This window comes from Rutilus rutilus (genome assembly GCF_951802725.1).
Source record: "Rutilus rutilus genome assembly, chromosome: 8".
NCBI classification, from domain to species: domain Eukaryota; kingdom Metazoa; phylum Chordata; class Actinopteri; order Cypriniformes; family Leuciscidae; genus Rutilus; species Rutilus rutilus.
In genome coordinates, this window is record NC_140222.1 from 39,180,370 (window position 1) to 39,198,958 (window position 18,589).

The 18,589-nt window shown below is 35.5% G+C and overlaps 1 protein-coding gene across 3 annotated transcripts in view; it reads right to left on the reverse strand.

Annotated features, from left to right (window-relative positions):
* The window catches only part of rnf123 (ring finger protein 123), a 150,897-nt gene that overhangs the window by 112,782 nt on the left and 19,526 nt on the right, over positions 1–18,589 (reverse strand). For all 3 annotated transcript variants that reach the window (XM_084417316.1, XM_084417317.1, XM_084417315.1), the window contains exons 20-24: positions 18,318–18,438; positions 17,082–17,183; positions 9,345–9,445; positions 7,663–7,855; positions 6,542–6,687 (exon numbers count right to left, since the gene is read on the reverse strand). In XM_084417316.1, coding sequence (XP_084273442.1) covers positions 6,542–6,687; positions 7,663–7,855; positions 9,345–9,445; positions 17,082–17,183; positions 18,318–18,438 — 663 coding nt within the window. The remainder of the gene's footprint in view (positions 1–6,541; positions 6,688–7,662; positions 7,856–9,344; positions 9,446–17,081; positions 17,184–18,317; positions 18,439–18,589) is intronic.

Genomic DNA, 18,589 nt, shown 5'->3' on the forward strand with positions numbered 1-18,589 from the left:
AAATTGTTTAATTAAGGATTAAACATGCTAGTTTCCATGACCGAGTTCAAGGGAAATCTTTTCAGTACTACTGGAGCTGCCAGTTTGCTAAGTTTCAAGTGATTATTTAACTATGCAAACTATGCAAAATTGGCACTGAGTGTCCAAATTTCATTCACTCCTCCAAGTGGACCATAGTGGACTAATGTAGGGAATAGTGAATGAGGGTATGAGGGCGATTTCAAACACAGCCTTTGATAAAATGCAGTAAAATTGCAAAAAAAGATAAAATTGTGTTTAAATATCCCATTTACTTGCTAATATCAGCCAAACACTACACAGCGATACAACTTCGTAAACCATCAAATCCAGCGGCTAGATATTCTTTGAAAGCGCTCATTCTAAACGTGACTTTGTTTTCAAGAAAAACTATAAAGTTTGTGCACAAGAGTTGACCTGAAATTGACCATAGAAGAAGTAGTTCATGTAGTTCAAACCTGCAACAGTGCTCCTTGTGGCAATGCTGAGAATGCAACAAGCATTTGTGTTGTGTTAAGAACTGAGCTGTAAGAGTTCACAAACTGTTGTAAAGTATTAGCCTGGCTAACGTCAGACCAAGTCTCATTTGAGACTTGGTCTGGGAACTACGTGTTCATTTTCTCGTATTTGAGGCATGGTTTACGAATGCCCAGAGCCGTTTATTGGGCGCTATGAATGTCTATCAAATGCGCCTGTACGTAGCTCATAGCCAATCGCTTCAATTATACCAGATGACGTATGTAGAGTGACAGAAATTCGACGAGGAAAAAGACGATGGGTCAGAGATTTATTTGTACACGATGGCGTTTAGCGAATATTACCGTTTGTGCAAGATAAACATGAGGGTAGAAGGTAACGTCGAGTCTGATGCCATGTTGGATCCATAGATATAAACAAACTGCTTCGGTGTCGTCATCGTCTTGCTGCTCCCTCCCCGTTCTGTGATTGGTTCCCTTTTTCAGGGGAAAATCTGGTCCATGGTGTCCAGGCTGCCTAGCAGCGTGAATAAAATCGCGCTGCGAGCAAGGCAGCATGGGGAAACCCAGGCTAGTAAAGTATATTTCGGCTTTTAAAAAAAGCTGCTGGCTTTGAGGGAAAAAGTAATTTTATTATTATGCAGCTCACTTCCATTTGAGAAACCGCTTTAGGCTGTTCCCAAAATATGAGGCTCGGATTATATATTGAGATTATGGTGAGGCAGTTCTCTCAAACTTAGAGAAATAAAAAATGCATTAAAGCTTGCTGAAATAACGAGGTGCGGTGGAGATACTTCACACTGTGGCGGAAATCTTCTGCACATCAATGATGAAGACAAGTCTCCTGATGGCACTGTGCCAAGCCAATTAACAAAGCCTTTATGAAGTCCATGTAAGTCAAATCAGACAGTTTCTCCTGCCAGACTGCAACCTATATCTCATCAGGATCCAACAGAGTTCGAGAGAAATATCAGCATGAACTCAGACACTTTTAATTCGCTTCCGAAGCCACGGTACATTACCAAAGGATCGCATCAATAAGCCTTGCCTATTAACAACTAGTTTGTCTTACCATGCTGTCCCTTTCCATTTGTATTCAATTTTATTTGTACAGCACTTTCAATAATGGTCATATTTCTAAAGTAAATACAAAGAAAGGAGTCTTACAAAAACCCCAGTGAACGAGTCATTGGGGAATGATTAGCATCAGCCGTGGAAAAACTCCCTGGAGGAAGAGACCTTGTGACTAATTACTTCAGTAAACCAAAGGGCAAACCAATGCAGTTTTCGTCTTGCTAGTGTAGTCTAGTGTTTAAAGATTTTGGCTGGTAGCCAAAAGGTTATAGGTTCAAATCCCACAAGGAGTGGCCAATGCTTAACCATGAGAGCGATGCTTAACCTCAGGTTATTCCTGGGGCATTGACTCTGCAAATCACTTTGGACCAAAGGGACTCACTAAATGATCAATTAGAAGGGTTCAAAATAAACACTCGCCAAGCGCCAAGCGAGGAAAAAACTTGGCTTTGACAAAGACTAAGTAAGAACCGCAACATAATACATGATTTTATCATAAATAATCAGACCTTCAATGCAAGTGATGTGCGTGATTCAAATTCAAGTATATATATATACACAACGGGGCTATTGAATGCTTGAATCTGATTGGTTGATGAACGTTCAAAGGTGTGCAATTATTTTCAGGGAATCGCACGACTAAACAGCCAACAACAGCAAAAGATCCAAAACCCACAACAACACCGACCAAGCAAACAAATATAGGATAAATAAACAAAAGGAAAAAAAACGGCAAATTATTTCCCTGTTTTTTGACCCACAAAATTACGTTTCATTACGTACGGAAAGCACATACTCTCTCGCACTCAAACGCACACACATACAGCAGGGACACACACTCGCACATTAACGTGTTGTCAGCGCTACTCTGACGATTTTATCAGTAAAATAGTTTAACAACTTAAAAGCTACATGAAGTTTCTCACTAGCGAGGTAAACGGCGCTGTTCTTGAAGCAGATAAACGTACAGTTTCACTATTAGTAGAGACGCTGCTGCCGAACACTGTTGAGCGGCGCATCAGACTCAGGTAATTCACACACCCTTGATAACTCTCTCTCTCTCTTTAATAACGGCATTAATAACTGCATTAGTCTGCTATCGGTGGCTCAATCCTCCGTTACTAACTCTAAAATGACGTTTTGGAATTAGCAAAGAAGGCTTGGGATGAGATGCGTAAGAAATTAGTCCTACACACAAGAGCATTTTAAGGACAAAAACCTGACAAAATGTCTTGAAATGCGTCATCTGAACAATGTTTTGTAATGTAACCGTAGAATAAGCGGAATAATTGACAACGGGCTGTTGAATTATTTGAAAATAAAACAAAAGTCGTCAATTATTCCTTACATAAAACATGCAAACAAAATATTTAAAAAACATGTTTCAATTCGAACATAAATCTTCATAAGTCTTTTTTTATGCGTTTTATATGTTGTTTTGTTTTTCTTTTTTTACATTGTTCTGTTTTATGCATTGTTTGTTTTTAATGCGTTGATCAGTTTAGTTGTTGTGTTTTTTTTTGCTTTTTATACATTGTTGTTGTTGTTTTATGCATTGTTTGTTTTTAATGCGTTGATCAGTTTAGTTGTTGTTGTTTTTTTGCTTTTTATACATTGTTGTTGTTTTATGCACTGTTTGTTTTTAATGCGTTGATCAGTTTAGTTGTTGTGTTTTTTTTTGCTTTTTATACATTGTTGTTGTTGTTTTATGCATTGTTTGTTTTTTATGTTATACATTGGTTTGTTTTTTTAATGCATTGAACAGTTTTGTTTTGTTTTGCTTTTTATACATTGTTCTGTTTTATATGCGTTGTTCAGTTTTGTTTTGTTTTGTTTAATTTCTTAATATAAAGAAATAAAAATGATGGCTATTAGGAAATATTTATGATTGATAAATTCACAGACCATCCCCAGGTATAAGAAATGCTATTGTCTGGCTTTTTCAATGACACTGTTATGCTTTTCTCTTTATTTTCATAATGCTGGATGTTGTAACACTATTAATGGGGCCAAGATGATGCCCCGTTTCCATAGTTACACACAACACATTCTTCTGATGAATGACAGCTTGTTTGATAAATCACTCACAGCTCATAATCTGACAGTCAGTTCTCAGCCATTTCAATAATGCATTTGATTGGCTTTTTACAATCATATTCCGAAACACAATTGCCTACAAAATGAATCAAAAATTTATATATAAAAGAAAGGGCTCCAGAGGATGATTTTTTCAAGGATAAGTTCACCCAAAAAAGAAAAATTGTGCTATCATTTACTGTACTCTCAATGGAGAAATGACCCATACATTAAAAAAGAGCTGTCAAGCTCCACAAGGATCTAAAAAGCACCATAAAAGCAGCCTATATGAATCATATTCAAAGTCTTCTGAAGCTATACAGTTGGATTTTGTGGAAAAACGTATTAAAATGTAAGTCATTATTCATAGGAAATCTTTCCCTCTGCCATAACACTCAACTTTCTATTGCAGTTCACTCAAAAAATAAGTTCTGTCATCATTTTGTTCTGAACATATTTTGGCTGGTCCAGTAGAATGGCCTTCGGTGGAGAAAGACATCCTACTGGACCAGCCAAAATATGTTCAGAACAAAATGATGACAGAACTTATTTTTTGGATGAACTGCAAAAGAAAGTTAAAGGACAAGATATGCATAGAAATTCAGCAGATCGAGGCAGAAAAAAAAGAGAGAATCTCTTTACTATAGGGACCAATAACTCTCAGTGATTGAAATCCCTTTTCTTCAAGCGTAAGGACACACGCAGGAAGACAATGGAAGTCGTACAGAACTCTGTCGAGCGAAGCACTTTACAGAGAGCATGAATTATATATACACTTGACGACCATTGAGCGCTGTACAGTCTTTATGTTCAGCTCTTTTCTCCTCACTGTTGGAGGAGCGAAACATTAAAACAGCTGCTGGCAAGACAGAGTCCATGTATTACCCAGCAGTGGCTCACTGTTGAAAGCAACGACACGTCGACAAAAAGCGTTTATCAGATTGTTCGGGGACGTGGAGTGGGTCGGTCAAGGTGAGCCCCCTAAATCAGAGGATTTTTTTTAGCTAAAACTACGTGAACTTGAAGGAACTCGAGCAGAAAGAAGAATACTTTTTTCTTTAACTTCCAAATCACAAAAAAAAAAAAAAGATAATGTGATTCACAAAGACAATGAAGGCTATTTATATACTGATTATTAGAGATACATAAAATGTATATTATATACACTACCGTTCAAAAGTTTGGGGTCAGTAAGATTTTTTTTATGTTTTTAAAAGAAGTATCTTCTGCTCACCAAGGCTGCATTTATTTGATAAAAAAACAATAATAAAAAAAAAAAACTGTAATATTGTGAAATATTATGACAATTTAAAATGACTGTTTTCTATTTTAATATATTTTAAACTATAATTTCTTCCTGTTATCAAAGCTGAATTTTCAGCATCATTACTCCAGTCTTCAGTGTCACATGATCCTTCAGAAATTATTCTGATATGATGATTTGATGCTCAAGAAACATTCCTTATTATTATCAATGTTAATAACAGTTGTGTAATTTTTTTTTCAAAACTCTTTGATGAATAGAAAGTTCAAAAGAACAGCATTTATTTAAAATAGAATATTTTCTAACATTATAAATGTCTTTACTGTAACTTTTGATCAGTTTAACTCATCCTTGATGAATACAAGTATTGATTTATTTTATTTATTTCCCCCAAAAATAAAATTAAAATTCTTACCGACCCCAAACTTTTGAACGGCAGTGTTTAATGTTACAAAAGCTTTAGATTCCAGATAAATGCTGTTCTTCTGAACTTTCTATTCATCATAGCTGTTTTCAACATTGATAATAATCATAAATGTTTCTTGAGCATCAAATCATCATATTAGAATGATTTCTGAAGGATCATGTGACACTGAAGACTGGAGTAATGATGCTGAAAATTCAGCTTTGATCACAGGAATAAATTACACTTTACTGTATATTCATATAGAAAACAGCGTGTTTTAAATTGGAATAATATTTCACAATATTTCTGTTTTCGTTTGTATTTTTAATCAAATAAATGCAGCCTTGGTGAGCAGAAGATATTACTTTTAAAAACATAAAAAAATCTTACTGACCCCAAACTTTTGAACGATAGTGTATATACACATACATACGTTATATATAAAATCTTCAATTATTTAATTTGCGATTTAAACCAAGTACAACTAACAGGATTCTAGGGAATACTAACTGTCCTGAAAATAATACTTCAAAATCCTTGAAAAGATCATTTAATTGTATATTTTTTTCATAAAAAAAAAAACTTATTTATTATAAATTAAATTAATTAAATAAAATTATAAATATATATATATAAAAAAAAATGTTGTTGTTGTTGTTGTTGTTGTTTTACACTCATCTGTGGAAATTAGATCAAACTTATCATTAAAAAAAGTTTACCAAGGATGCCTAAAATAATTTGTGTCCAGAACTTCATGTATTGTAATACATAGGTGTAATATTCCTCGCATCAAATAGAAATTGATTGATACTTGTTTAGTTTAGTTGTTTTGTTTTGATCAGTTATGCTTTTATATCTTCTTTTTGACAATACTAATAAACTACAGAAACATTTTTTGAATATGTATTATGATATTTCATTTTCGATTGTGAGGTGGCATATGACCTGGACATTTTTCGATAGTTTTAGTGAAACGCGCACAATTAGGAGAGATGTGTACTGTATTAAAAGGTAATTTCTCCTAAACTTCATATACACACGCTTTCAAAATTAGACACAACTGATGTGTGACGGCTCACAAACCCATCAGAATGACACAAAGGCAAACTGTTAAGACAGGCGTCATCAGATGTCAATGACACAACTTGGACCTCGGGTCCTGCGTAACTTCCACTCACTCTCCACGGTTTGCCTCGAGGGCCGTACTGTGCTCTCTTGGACCTGTACCTTGCCAAGCTGTTGATGAACGCTCAGATTGTACATCATCACAACCCCATCCAGAATCTCCAGCAGGGACTTCTCTGTGATTGGCTGATCAGGCTCTTCTAACGGTCGCCCCAGCAACAGCCCATCGTTACCATGGCTTCCCTCGACTGGAGATGGCAGAGGGGAGATGAGGGTGAGAGCGAATTGGAGGGGGGGGGAGAAAAAGAAAAGAGAGAGAGAGGGTAAAAAAAAAAAGTCATATTCCCCTTGAGGTAGGTGATTTTATTTTCCTTTTTGAGACACTCATTTCTAAGCTAATTGGTCCTGTGAAGCTGTGGATTGCGATTTTCATGCACTGCAAAAAAAATTATATATTTTTAAATCAGTATATAAGTCATGTCGTCCAGCAAAACACATACAAACAACATATATTATATAAAGATTTATTATTTTAGATATGCATTTATATTCTCTGAATATATCTTGAATGTTTAAGAAAAAACTGCAAAAAAATAAGTAAAAAGCCATTTAAATGACATTTAATATAGTGTTATAAAAACCATATATATATATATACAGGTTTAGAAATGAGTGTCTCAAAAAGGAAAGGGGAAAAAAATATAATATAATAATAGTATGTGTAATAAATATTAGGGCTGTGCAATCATTAATTGTGATTAATCGTATCCAAAATACAAGTTTGTGTTTACATAACATATGTGTGTGTACTGTGTATAATTATTTGTATATTTAAATACAAACACAAGCATATATATATTTAAGAAAAATGTGTTATTTATATATAAAATATTTATATTTATATATAATATAAACTATATATATATATATACACACAGTATATATATATATATATGCAAATATTTCTTAATTATATACATGCTTGTGTGTGTATTTCTATATACAAATAATTATACACAGTACACATATATATACATATAAAATAGTATAGTTATATACTATTATTTTTTACTAGTTATTAAACTGTAATCATAATAACAGCAAAATATTCTCCCTGATTTGAGATCTAACAGTACCACGTGATTCATGTGCTAGTCAACATCACAGACCAGTGTTGACATTCAGCATTAGTTTAGCTCTATGAAGTCTGCTGATGGACTCACTGTCTTCCTCGGTCCTCTGCTCTACGGTGAGCGTGCGGACCTTGACCTTCTCGGGCGGGGCGAGAGGTCGCCGAGGGGTCATGAGGCTGACGGCCGCGGTGCTGAGGAAGCGGTTCGCTCTGCCCAGCGTCGGAGAACTCAACCAACTGGGCCGGGCCAAAGCGCCACCCATGGCAACAGCGCCAGATGGTCTCTGTAGTTCACACACACACACACACACACACACACACACACACACACACACACACACACACACACATCATTCATTTTCAGCATTCAGGGTAATGTCCTCATCCCAAAAAGTAGACCAACTCCACAAAACACCATGAATCAATGAAATGCCCTACACTAAATGACCTCAGTGGGATTCAGTTAAAGTAAAAAAGTCAAGGTTACAGTGAGGGTTACTTACAAAAAAAGTCAAGGTTACTTACAATGGAAGCTAATGGGGCCACTTTTGGAGGTGAAATTTGAAGCTTACAATTATATAAAAGAACTTAAAGGGAAACTCTCGCCAAAATGCAACCTAGGGTCTTTTTGTTAATCTGCCCGAGGCAAACTTTCGTGTAAAAGCATAATTAGAATGGAAACGGCACTTTTAAGTTTGACCATATTTTCGTTTTCGGTCAAATTGCCTTTTAAATGGGAGTGAATGGGGCACTACTGTAATAGCATCAAAATCACTATTTAAAACACTAAGAAGGCTCGACACAACATGAAACTGTGCTGGAAGTATCACCAGGGGCTCTACACATGAACTCCAGCATTGAGAACAGTGTTTGTGTACACAGAGTTTACTAAAAAGAAAGATTTTGAACAACTCACTGTCTCTGTGTCCGCCGGCATTTTGACTGTCAAAAATAGTAGATCTCCGAATGCAACGTAACAGGGAGGAGAGAGTAAAGATGGAAAGCTCCTAAAGCTCAGTTCCATATAAATTCACGGATAATTTGTTGTTTTGTCGTTAGTGAAAATCATTATTGACCTTGTATTTGAAAAAGGATCCTCATATAAGAAGCAATACTAAAATTCAGAGTCGGTTCATTCGCATTCGGAGATCGACTATTTTTGACTGTCAAAATGCACAGAGACAGTGAGTCGTTCAAAATCTTTCTCTTTAGTAAACTCTGTGTACACAAACACTGTTCTCAATGCTGGAGTTCATGTGTAGAGCCCCTGGTGATACTTCCAGCACAGTTTCATGTTGTGTCGAGCCTTCTTAGTGTTTTAAAAATAGTGATTTTTGATGCTATCATAGTCGTGCCCCATTCACTCCCATTCAAAAGGCAATTTGACCGAAACCGAAAATACTGTCAAACTTAAAAGTGGCGTTTCCATCCTAATTATGCTTTTAAACGAAAGCTTGTCCCGGGTAGATTATCAACAAGACCCTAGGTTGCATTTTGGCGAGAGTTACCCTTAAATGTTAATTAAACATACTGTTAAGACACACTGTGTCCGATGCGATAAGATTCAAGCGACAAACAAGATTTTTGCTCACTTAAAATGATCAAAATTACACATTTTTGATAATCAAACATAATGCCAAATGCTTTGACTGAGCTCAAACCCAAAGCATTTTAAAATGCTTTTATAGTCGTATTTCTTACAATTATATAACAAAATGACTTTACATGTCAAAATATGTTCTTAAAATAAATTCTTGGTAGACATTAAGGCACCTGAGCAGCTCCGGTTTCCTCGTCTTCATCCAAGTCGTCCATAGAGGTGGCCTGGATCTCCGCCGGGTCTATGATGATGTTGGCCTTTGCGGCTAGGTCATCTAAAATATAACAAAAACTGTCAAACAATCAACTTTAAAAATGCAAAAACAGCTAAGAAGTTGGAGTAGAAGTTGGATTCGTTTGTAAAATACCCCGAAAAGAGGCTTTTGGGAATGAGTGTGACTCGGATTTCAACGCTCGATAACTCATCTCAGAGGACGACAAGCTCACAACTTTTTTATGAACACTCCAGTCTATTATTTATTAATACACATTTGTCTTCTTCTGGACAGCCGAGTAATAAAAAAACTTCGCTTCAAAACGTCAGAGTGCTTATAAGAACTGCTTTAGGAGAGATATGTGCTCCACTTCACTCCAAAGGTCTACATTTCCAAGGTTATTCAAGGCCGGCTGTCCAATAGAAGCGTAATTGTGAGAAAAATGGGGCGGTAAAAGCAGTTCGGGAGTAATTCACAAGAAAGGAAAAGGGAAGGAAGGAGAGAGAGAGAGAGAGAGAGAGAGAGAGAGAGAGAGAGAGAGAGAGAGAGAGAGAGAGAGAGAGAGAGAGAGAGAGAGAGAGAGAGAGAGAGAGAGAGAGAGAGAGAGAGAGAGAGAGAGAGAGAGAGACAGAGAGAGAGAGAAGGGTACAACTCAGCCTTGAGAGTTAAGTGAGTGAAGGAGTGAAATATATGGACATTAATGCATTTTTTTAATCATGGTAAGGTACAAGTTAAGCACTGAATTGACCTAGTAAGTCTATGGAGGATCTGTGAGAATGTAGAATTAATTAATTAAAAAGATAGAGGCAGTTTTTTTTTTTCTCCTTTTTTTCCCCAAATTTTTTAATTAATTCAACAATAAAAACATATAATTTTAAAATATATTAAATATCTATAATACATAAACCAATTATTTAATTATATATTGCATACATTAAATCTAATTTAAAGTTTAATCAGGATTTATGAATAATTACATTTAAAATAATTTATCATGTATTGAATGTTCACCACTTTAAGCACATTTTAACAGAAAATAAAATTAATACATAAAATTATGTTTATTTTATATTATATTATATAGAATTAAATAAAATGTTATTTTAATATAATTACATTTAAAATTATTTATCATTTATTGAAATGTTCACCACTTTGAGCACATTTTATTAGAAAATAAAATGAATAAATACAATTATATTATAGAATTAAATAAAATGTTATTGTAATATAAATAATTACATTTAAAATAATTTATCATGTATTGAATGTTTACCACTTTGAGTACAGAAAATAACGTTTATAAAAAATTAAATGATATTTATTTTATATTATACAGAATTAAATAACATTTTATTGTAATATAAATAACTGCATTTAAATAATATTATATTATATGTTTAATAGTTGTATAATATATTCAAGGTTTGCCTCTGAGTATTTTAATAAATGTATAAAAAAATAAAATGTAATTTATTTTGTATTTATTTTTAATTAAATATATAATATGAATATATATATATATATATATATATATATATATATATATATATATATATATATATATATATATATATATATAATTTATATAACTAAAATATAACTAAATGTTACTTTAATATAAATAATTATTTTAATAATTGAAAGTATATTCATAAATTTTACATCTACACATAAAGTATCATCTCCTTAATGAAGGATCAACTGAGCTACAGAAAATAAGGTGTACATGATTAGTTAATCAAGACCACTAAACGATCTGATAAGTAAATCTAATAATTTATTGTACGACGTCTCAAACGGAATCATAAATTAACAGCAAGTAGATGATGAATTCTGACAGGGTGGATGATCCGAGAGATGTGGTTTCATTAATTCGGTGTCAGGCTGATATAGCGGCTTCATTACACCCGTGGGAATGACCTCTGGCCGTATGTCAATTGACATTGATAAATCTCAGACTCCATAAACATCGAAAGTGTCACGTCTATAAATTTGACGGATATTGAACCCCCAAAAAAACCGGGAACAGAAAGTGCACTTGCCAGTCGCAGAAGACTAAATCTGAGTCACTGGAACAGTTAGTCACGATTCTCCGCAAGCAACCTGGCAAACATGCCAAAATCACCCCGTGAGGGAAATAAACTGGCTCCGGCCGGAGTACGGCTGCCACTCGCTTGCTAAGAGTAAAAATATCGGGATTTGCCACGTAATGAGTGTGATGGAGCCATTAGAAGAAGTCAGTATGGCGAGAGATTCAGAGAAAGAGCACCTCGGTTTCACCTCAAATTGATGCTGGTTAGAGAAGGTTGGGGTTAAAAGTTGAAAGAGCTTTACTGTAGTTCGATAAACATGCGCTGGAGAAATGTCAAATGGGCTGATGGGATTTGTTTTATTATTATGATCATCATTACTGGTGGAGATTACTTTTATACTTGACCTAAATCAATACTATGCAATCAATAAGCACAATCATTATAAAGCTCAGCGATGATTATATTGACGGAAATTATTCCGATGGAAAAGGTCATCCAAGATTTTAAGGTTTTTGAGGAAAACATTCCAGGATTTTTCTCCATATAATGGACTTCAATGGCAACCAATGGGTTGAAGGTCCAAATTGCAGTTTTAGTGACGCTTCAAAGGCTCCACACGATCCCAGCCGAGGAATAAGACTAAGAGTCTTATGTAGCCAAACTATCAGTCATTTTCTAAAAATAAAAATAAACATTTATAAGCCCTATACTTAAGGAATATGCTACTGCCAGCGAGGAGAGAGACTTTTTGTTTGGTTCTGTCTTTTGATGTGTTTGTTTTTTTTTTGCTTGATTTAGTTTTGTTAAGTATGTAGTGTCATGTATGTTGTGCCTTGTTTTTGGTTGCCCCAAAAACGTCTTATTTGTGAGCTATGAAAGAGTTAAACAGCTTTTCAAAGCTGGGTTAAGCGGGAAAGAGAAGAGGGGATAGGTGAGACCGTCACGTGACATACATTTACACACTTAGCTAAATTTCTGTCTACATACACTAGGTTAGGGATTCGTGCCACCCTCTGTATTTTTGTTTTATTAGTTAGTGTAGTTTAATTACGACGTCACGGACGTTGAAGACTTTTTCTTTTTTTTAGTTTAGGATTAGAGATAAATGGTTTAGTTAGTTCCTTTTTGATTATATTATTGTTGTTTGTTTGGCACAATCCTGTTTTCCCTTTTTGCTCCTTCTGTTTTTGTTTTGTTCCTGTGTAAAATATTAATTACTTTATCTTTTATTAAATCAATCTTTGCTTGATTTTGTTGTGTCTCTCTGGTTCTCATTTCATTTAGTGATAAATGGTGACTGGTGTTACTGAATTGGTTTTATGTTCCCCTTCTAACGTACCTAGACGGTTCTGAGCCAAAGAAGGGTCGTAACATAATGGGGGCTCGTCCGGGATCCAATTGAATGAATATATAACCAGTTCATGACACTGTCTCTTGTATCACTGGGTGTGTTGAGAATGTGTACGTGCGGTTGTACAGCGTCGTAAGGATGTTTATTTTGGAAAGGTTTCTGGAAAGTCCCTCGCTAGAAGAATTAGATAGTTGTAGGAAGGATGATTTGGTAATGATAGCAAGTCATTGTGAGGTTTCAGTAAATAAGCAGTCTCTTAAAAAAGACATTAAGTCTGTGGTATATAATCGGTTAGTGGAGTTGAATGTGCTTGTGTTGCCGGAGAAGACAGTTGGGGACAGTGTGGAGGTGGGTACGTTTGGTAGGAGTGAGAATGTGAGTGAGGAGGAGCTAAAGCCTACGGCGGAGGTTGAGGCTGAGGCTAGGGCTGGGTTGCCTCCCTTTGAACCCCCTATGTCTGTTTGCTCAAAAGGGGAAACGAGACTTAAGGTCCGTTTGGCCCGTTTGCAACTTGAATCGCAGGAGAAGGTGCAGGCTCGGCAGGCGGAGATGGATTTGAAATTACAAATCCGTAAACTTGAGATCGAGGCGGAGAGGCAGGTAAAAATGCGACAGCTGGAGCTTGACGCAATGTGAATTGTGGGGGGTTCCGCTGCGCGACCAGATCTCCCTCGAGTTAGTTCCGCTGCCACTGTTGACCGTTCTCCCATTGTACTGCCCACTCCTACTGTTGCCCCAGCGCCTGCTTCATCCGTAGCAACCGAGTCATTCGATGTTGGTAAAAATATAACACTAATGTACCCACATACCTTGGTAATAAATAAAAGGTAGAACAACGACGTCGGGCGATTTTAGGATTGGAGGAGAAAATGAGATGGAGTTTTTCGTCCCACCCTACATTTTCGTGACCTTTCCAACGTGATTACGTAATGTGTGAAGTCGTGTACGTGCAAGACGAGCATTTTCAGTTAAAAAGTATGTAAATGTTTTGGTTTTGTTTTTTAAAAAAGACAGATGGTTTGGCTAGATAAGACTCTTATTCCTCGGCCGGGATTGTGTAGAGCCTTTGAAGCTGCACTGAAACTGACATTTGGACCTTCAACCTGTTGGACCCCATTGAAGTCCAATATATGGAGAAAAATCCTGGAATGTTTCCCTCAAAAACCTTCATTTCTTTTCGACTGAAGTAAGAAAACATGAACATCTTGGATGAGATGGAGCTGAGTAAATTATAAGGAAATTTTAATTCTGGAGTGAACTAATCCTTTACCCAAAAAGCCATTCAAACCCAACAATGAAACATGAAGTTCAAAATTCGTTTCTTGGTTTTAGGACTCATTCCTGCAGCGCTTTATGGTCAGAACAACTAATAAGCCACAAATAATGAAACATTACCGAATAATTGAACCATATTCTGTGCTGAAAAAGATGAGGAGCAGATGGAGGATTTGGCTGCATAATATTGAGTGCAAACAAACACTGCAAGGTTCGATGGCCAAAATCAACAATTGAAAACGAATTATGTAATATATATCAAGAAAGAAAAGCCCCTAGCAGCTGCTAATCATAAACCAATATTGTCAAGATGCAGCGATGACAAGGTCCAAATTTTGTACACAAATTCTTCAGACAATCAAATTTGACAGGTGCTGATTCGAAACTGTCACTGCAAAAAGAAATACAGACACAATAAGTGTGTACCACTATTAATTTGTCCTTTCAAAAGTCTTGTTTTACTCTCGGATGGCTTTGATTGTTTCCTCAAAGTCCCAAAAGAGTTCAATCAGGCGCCAGAGGGAGAAAGAGATGCTTCTGCAGAATCAGCGGGGAAACAAGGAATGTAATTATCAGCTTTTAATCAAACGAGGGCGGAGAATGGGAAATGCCGGGAGAAGATGTGTGTTTAAGGAGACAAAAGAAATGGAGAGACTGAGTGAGAATTAATGAATTCTAACTCTGGTACAGCAGAGTTGTGACACATGACGAGACGTGCCTCGCCTCTCTCCACCAATGAAACACACATAATCAAACACAAATGCTGAAGACGCCTTCTAATTTAATCACAATGGGTGAATACTAGGCTGATTCATAACTTGCGTAGCATCTGTTCTGTATAGTACACTAGATTACATGTGTGCCAAAACATAATATGCTAAAGAAAATAGCATGTCAAAGGTCAGACAGCACATTTCTTTTACTATTTTGGCAATTTTGGCACTTTTATAGTGTGGGGGAACTGGATCAGGAAATAATGCAAATCTGATTGCAAATTACACAAAGCGAAAAGTTAGAATTTTTTAAGTATGCGATTAAGAGGCGATTCATAAACTACCAAAAATTTGCAATGTTACGAACTTAAAGTAATGTGTTAAATTTATGGATGTTAAAATATTATTTTTCTGTATGAACTATAAGCCATTTTTAATGCCAATTTTGGATTACGTAATCAGTTATCAAAAAATAAATACTCGTAATTTAGAATACACTTTAAAATACTCGTAATCCGACTACAGTTACTTTTTTCCTGATTACATGATTACGCAATATTCACAAAATGGCAGTAAATTATTAATAATGTATTGATTCTCCTCAAATATTTTTTGCAATGTTCCTTATTGCAGAAGTAGTCAAAGTAATCAAACAGTAGTCAGATTACACCTAAAATGTGTAATCTAATAGATTACATTACTAGCAAAAAAAATTGTCATGCGATTTGTATTTAGTATTGGACGACAATTTGTCGATAATCTACCCAGCACTCAATAATAATGCCATCACCAAAAAAAAACTAAAAAACATTTTCCCAAAAGTAAGGGTGTAAGCATGAAAGATCATTACGTTACTGTTTCTGTCACATTGTATTGCAAATACAGCTTTACATCAATGCGACCATAAATCAAACAGTTGATTTAACAAAAGTTGTTTAAATTTAAGATGGATGGATGGATTGGATGGATTGGATTGGATTGGATGGATGGATGGATGGATGGATGGATGGATGGACTGGGTGGATGGATGGATGGATGGATGGATGGATGGATGGATGGATGTTGGATGGATGTTGGATGGATGGATGTTGGATGGATGTTGGATGGATGGATGGATGGATGGATGGATGGATGGATGGATGGATGGATGGATGACTGGATGGATTGGATGGATGGATGGATGGATGGATTGGATGTTGGATGGATGGATGGATGGATGGATGGATGGATGGATGGATGGATGGATGGATGGATTGGATGGATGTTGCATGGATGGATGGATGGATGGATGGATGATTGGATGGATTGGATGGATGGATGGATGGATTGGATGGACTGGATGGATAGGTTGATCGGTGGAATAAATGGATGGATGAATGGATGGATAGGTTGATCGGTGGAAAAAATGGATGGATGAATGGATGGGTGGATGTTGTTCTGTCTGACACCCAAATTGAGATCCTCATTGTTTTTGGGGTCACATGCAAATTTGTACTTTACCACAGAAAATGCAGCCAATCCAGGCAAACTCCTGACAAACTCCTGACAAACTCCTTAGACAAATAAAATCATCTAATGCAAACCACAAAAAAAAAAAAACATATCATTACATAAAAGGAACAGCTCTCCACCACTTCCTTTCCCTCTCACTCTTTCTTGGCGCGTTCCCTGCTGTTCGTCAATATTTTTGCGGAATGTGCCGCTGCCTTGAAGGGAAATCAATATCCATCTGCATCCCAGTCCTACTAAGCGCCGCCAGCATCCATCTCATCCCATCGTTTCACAAATATTAATGATGCCACAAATCAAAGTAAAGACCACCAACATTTCTGAGTTTAATAACAAAGTCGTAAAATAAAAAAAAAGGAAAGGAAAGGAAAACACAATACCAATCTATTCGGTCTCAATTTAAAACTAATTTGGGAAGTTGATCGATCTAAACCATTTGGTTGGCAGCTATGAACAGATCAATAGCAAATTTTCAAAGGTTACTCAACAAAACGAGCATAATAGGCACATCAATATGAGATTGCACGTCTCATTTTACGTCTAGGAAGATTTCAAAAGAAAAACTTTACGTCTGTGAGCATTAAAGTGAGTTTTTGAGAACAAACAAAATGAACAAGGAAAACAAAAGTAATGCTGTCATTGCCAAACCTGATACAGGAATGCTTTATTTATTGAAGCTTGTGCTGTCAGCGTGAGTAACACTCACAACAAACTGACCTTGTGCTCCCTCTGGTGGAGTCTAGAGCAGATGCACACTGGGTAATTCTGTGACCAAACTCTGAAACACACTTTACTTGTGGTTTTTAACCAACCTTTGAGCGTTTTCTTCAAATGCGAGAGAAGTCCTCCCAGACGCTGAAGGTCGAAGTAATCCACCTTCCCGTTGTAGAAGAGCTGAGGAGGAACGTAGGCGTCTGACGGAAACACAACTGGGTCAATCACATGACATTCAATTTCATTTTAGAGCTTCAAACTTATTTTTAGTCAGATGCCAAGATTTCTAATTTACATTTAGTTTAAGCTTTTCAATTAATAATTAATTTTATTTTAACTTTATAATTAACAAATATTTGTAATATTTAATGTAACATTTTAATGGCGTTTTACAAACAAAAAAAGTTAAAAAAAGAAAAGAAATCTTAATTGGGCTAAATAATGTCTTTTATAATGCACTTTTTTTATCTGGATCTAATAAACTGTTATTTTAGTATTATTTATCTACTAATCTTTTTTTATTAATATTTTGAATTATCTTTTATTTTTATTTTATTTTTTCCTCTTTAGTATATATTTTTTTATATGTGCTTATATATTTATTTACATTTTATTTCAGTTTTAGTTGCTTCAACTAATTTCTTTACTTTTAGTGCTTCAACAAAATATTTTCAGTTAGTTTATTTCAGCTTTACAAATTATTAATAAAAATATTTGTATAATTTTCGTTTACGATAATAACTTGCTAAAACCATTTAAAAACACATTAAAACATATAAAATGCATTTGAATACATGTCTTTTCTGAGGAGATTTTTAATTAAAATTTATTATTTTGATACTTTTTGGGGCATAAAGTCAAAAATACATTGGTGATACAACTGTGCTGATTTCATAATGAAGAAAATTTAAAGTCCCCCTGTAGTCAATAATTTTATCCCTTAAAACACATCTTTGATCACCAAAATTACATATTTAAACTATTTACAAGTATTGAATGTAACTCTACACCCTTGCTTCATTTAGTATACGCGGTTCTATGAATATGCAAATGAGCCCCGCCTCCACTCACTCACTCCAGCTCAGAGATCCACTCGTTGACGATCACAGGTTGATCTGATTGGTTACAAGTTTTTTTTGTGACAACAGAAACACTAATGTCTTTGGTTCACTGCAGTTTTAAAGAGAAAATACTCCACTATGGTTTTATCTGATGAAATTGCACTTGGTTTGTCTTAAAGCATATTAAAAACACCACATAGACGTTTAAACAACATTAAAAGCTTGATTTTCACCACAGGGACTTTAAAAGAACAAAATGTGTGTGTTCTCTACCTTCACTGTTGATGGATCCGGGGCTTTTTCTCTTCCCTTCATCCCAGTAGCTCCTAATGGCCGTGATGAGCCGGTGTAAGAAACACACCATGTATTCAGGAGGACACAACACTGTGGGGTTCTGAACACACAAACACACACATAACGTCACGTCGCATCAAGCATGAGGCAAACATCAAAACCCTGATTACCGGGGAACAACTGAAACAATCCAATCGATAATAATCATGTTACAGAAAATGGCCATATACAATTTCTGCTGTTAAGTGTGA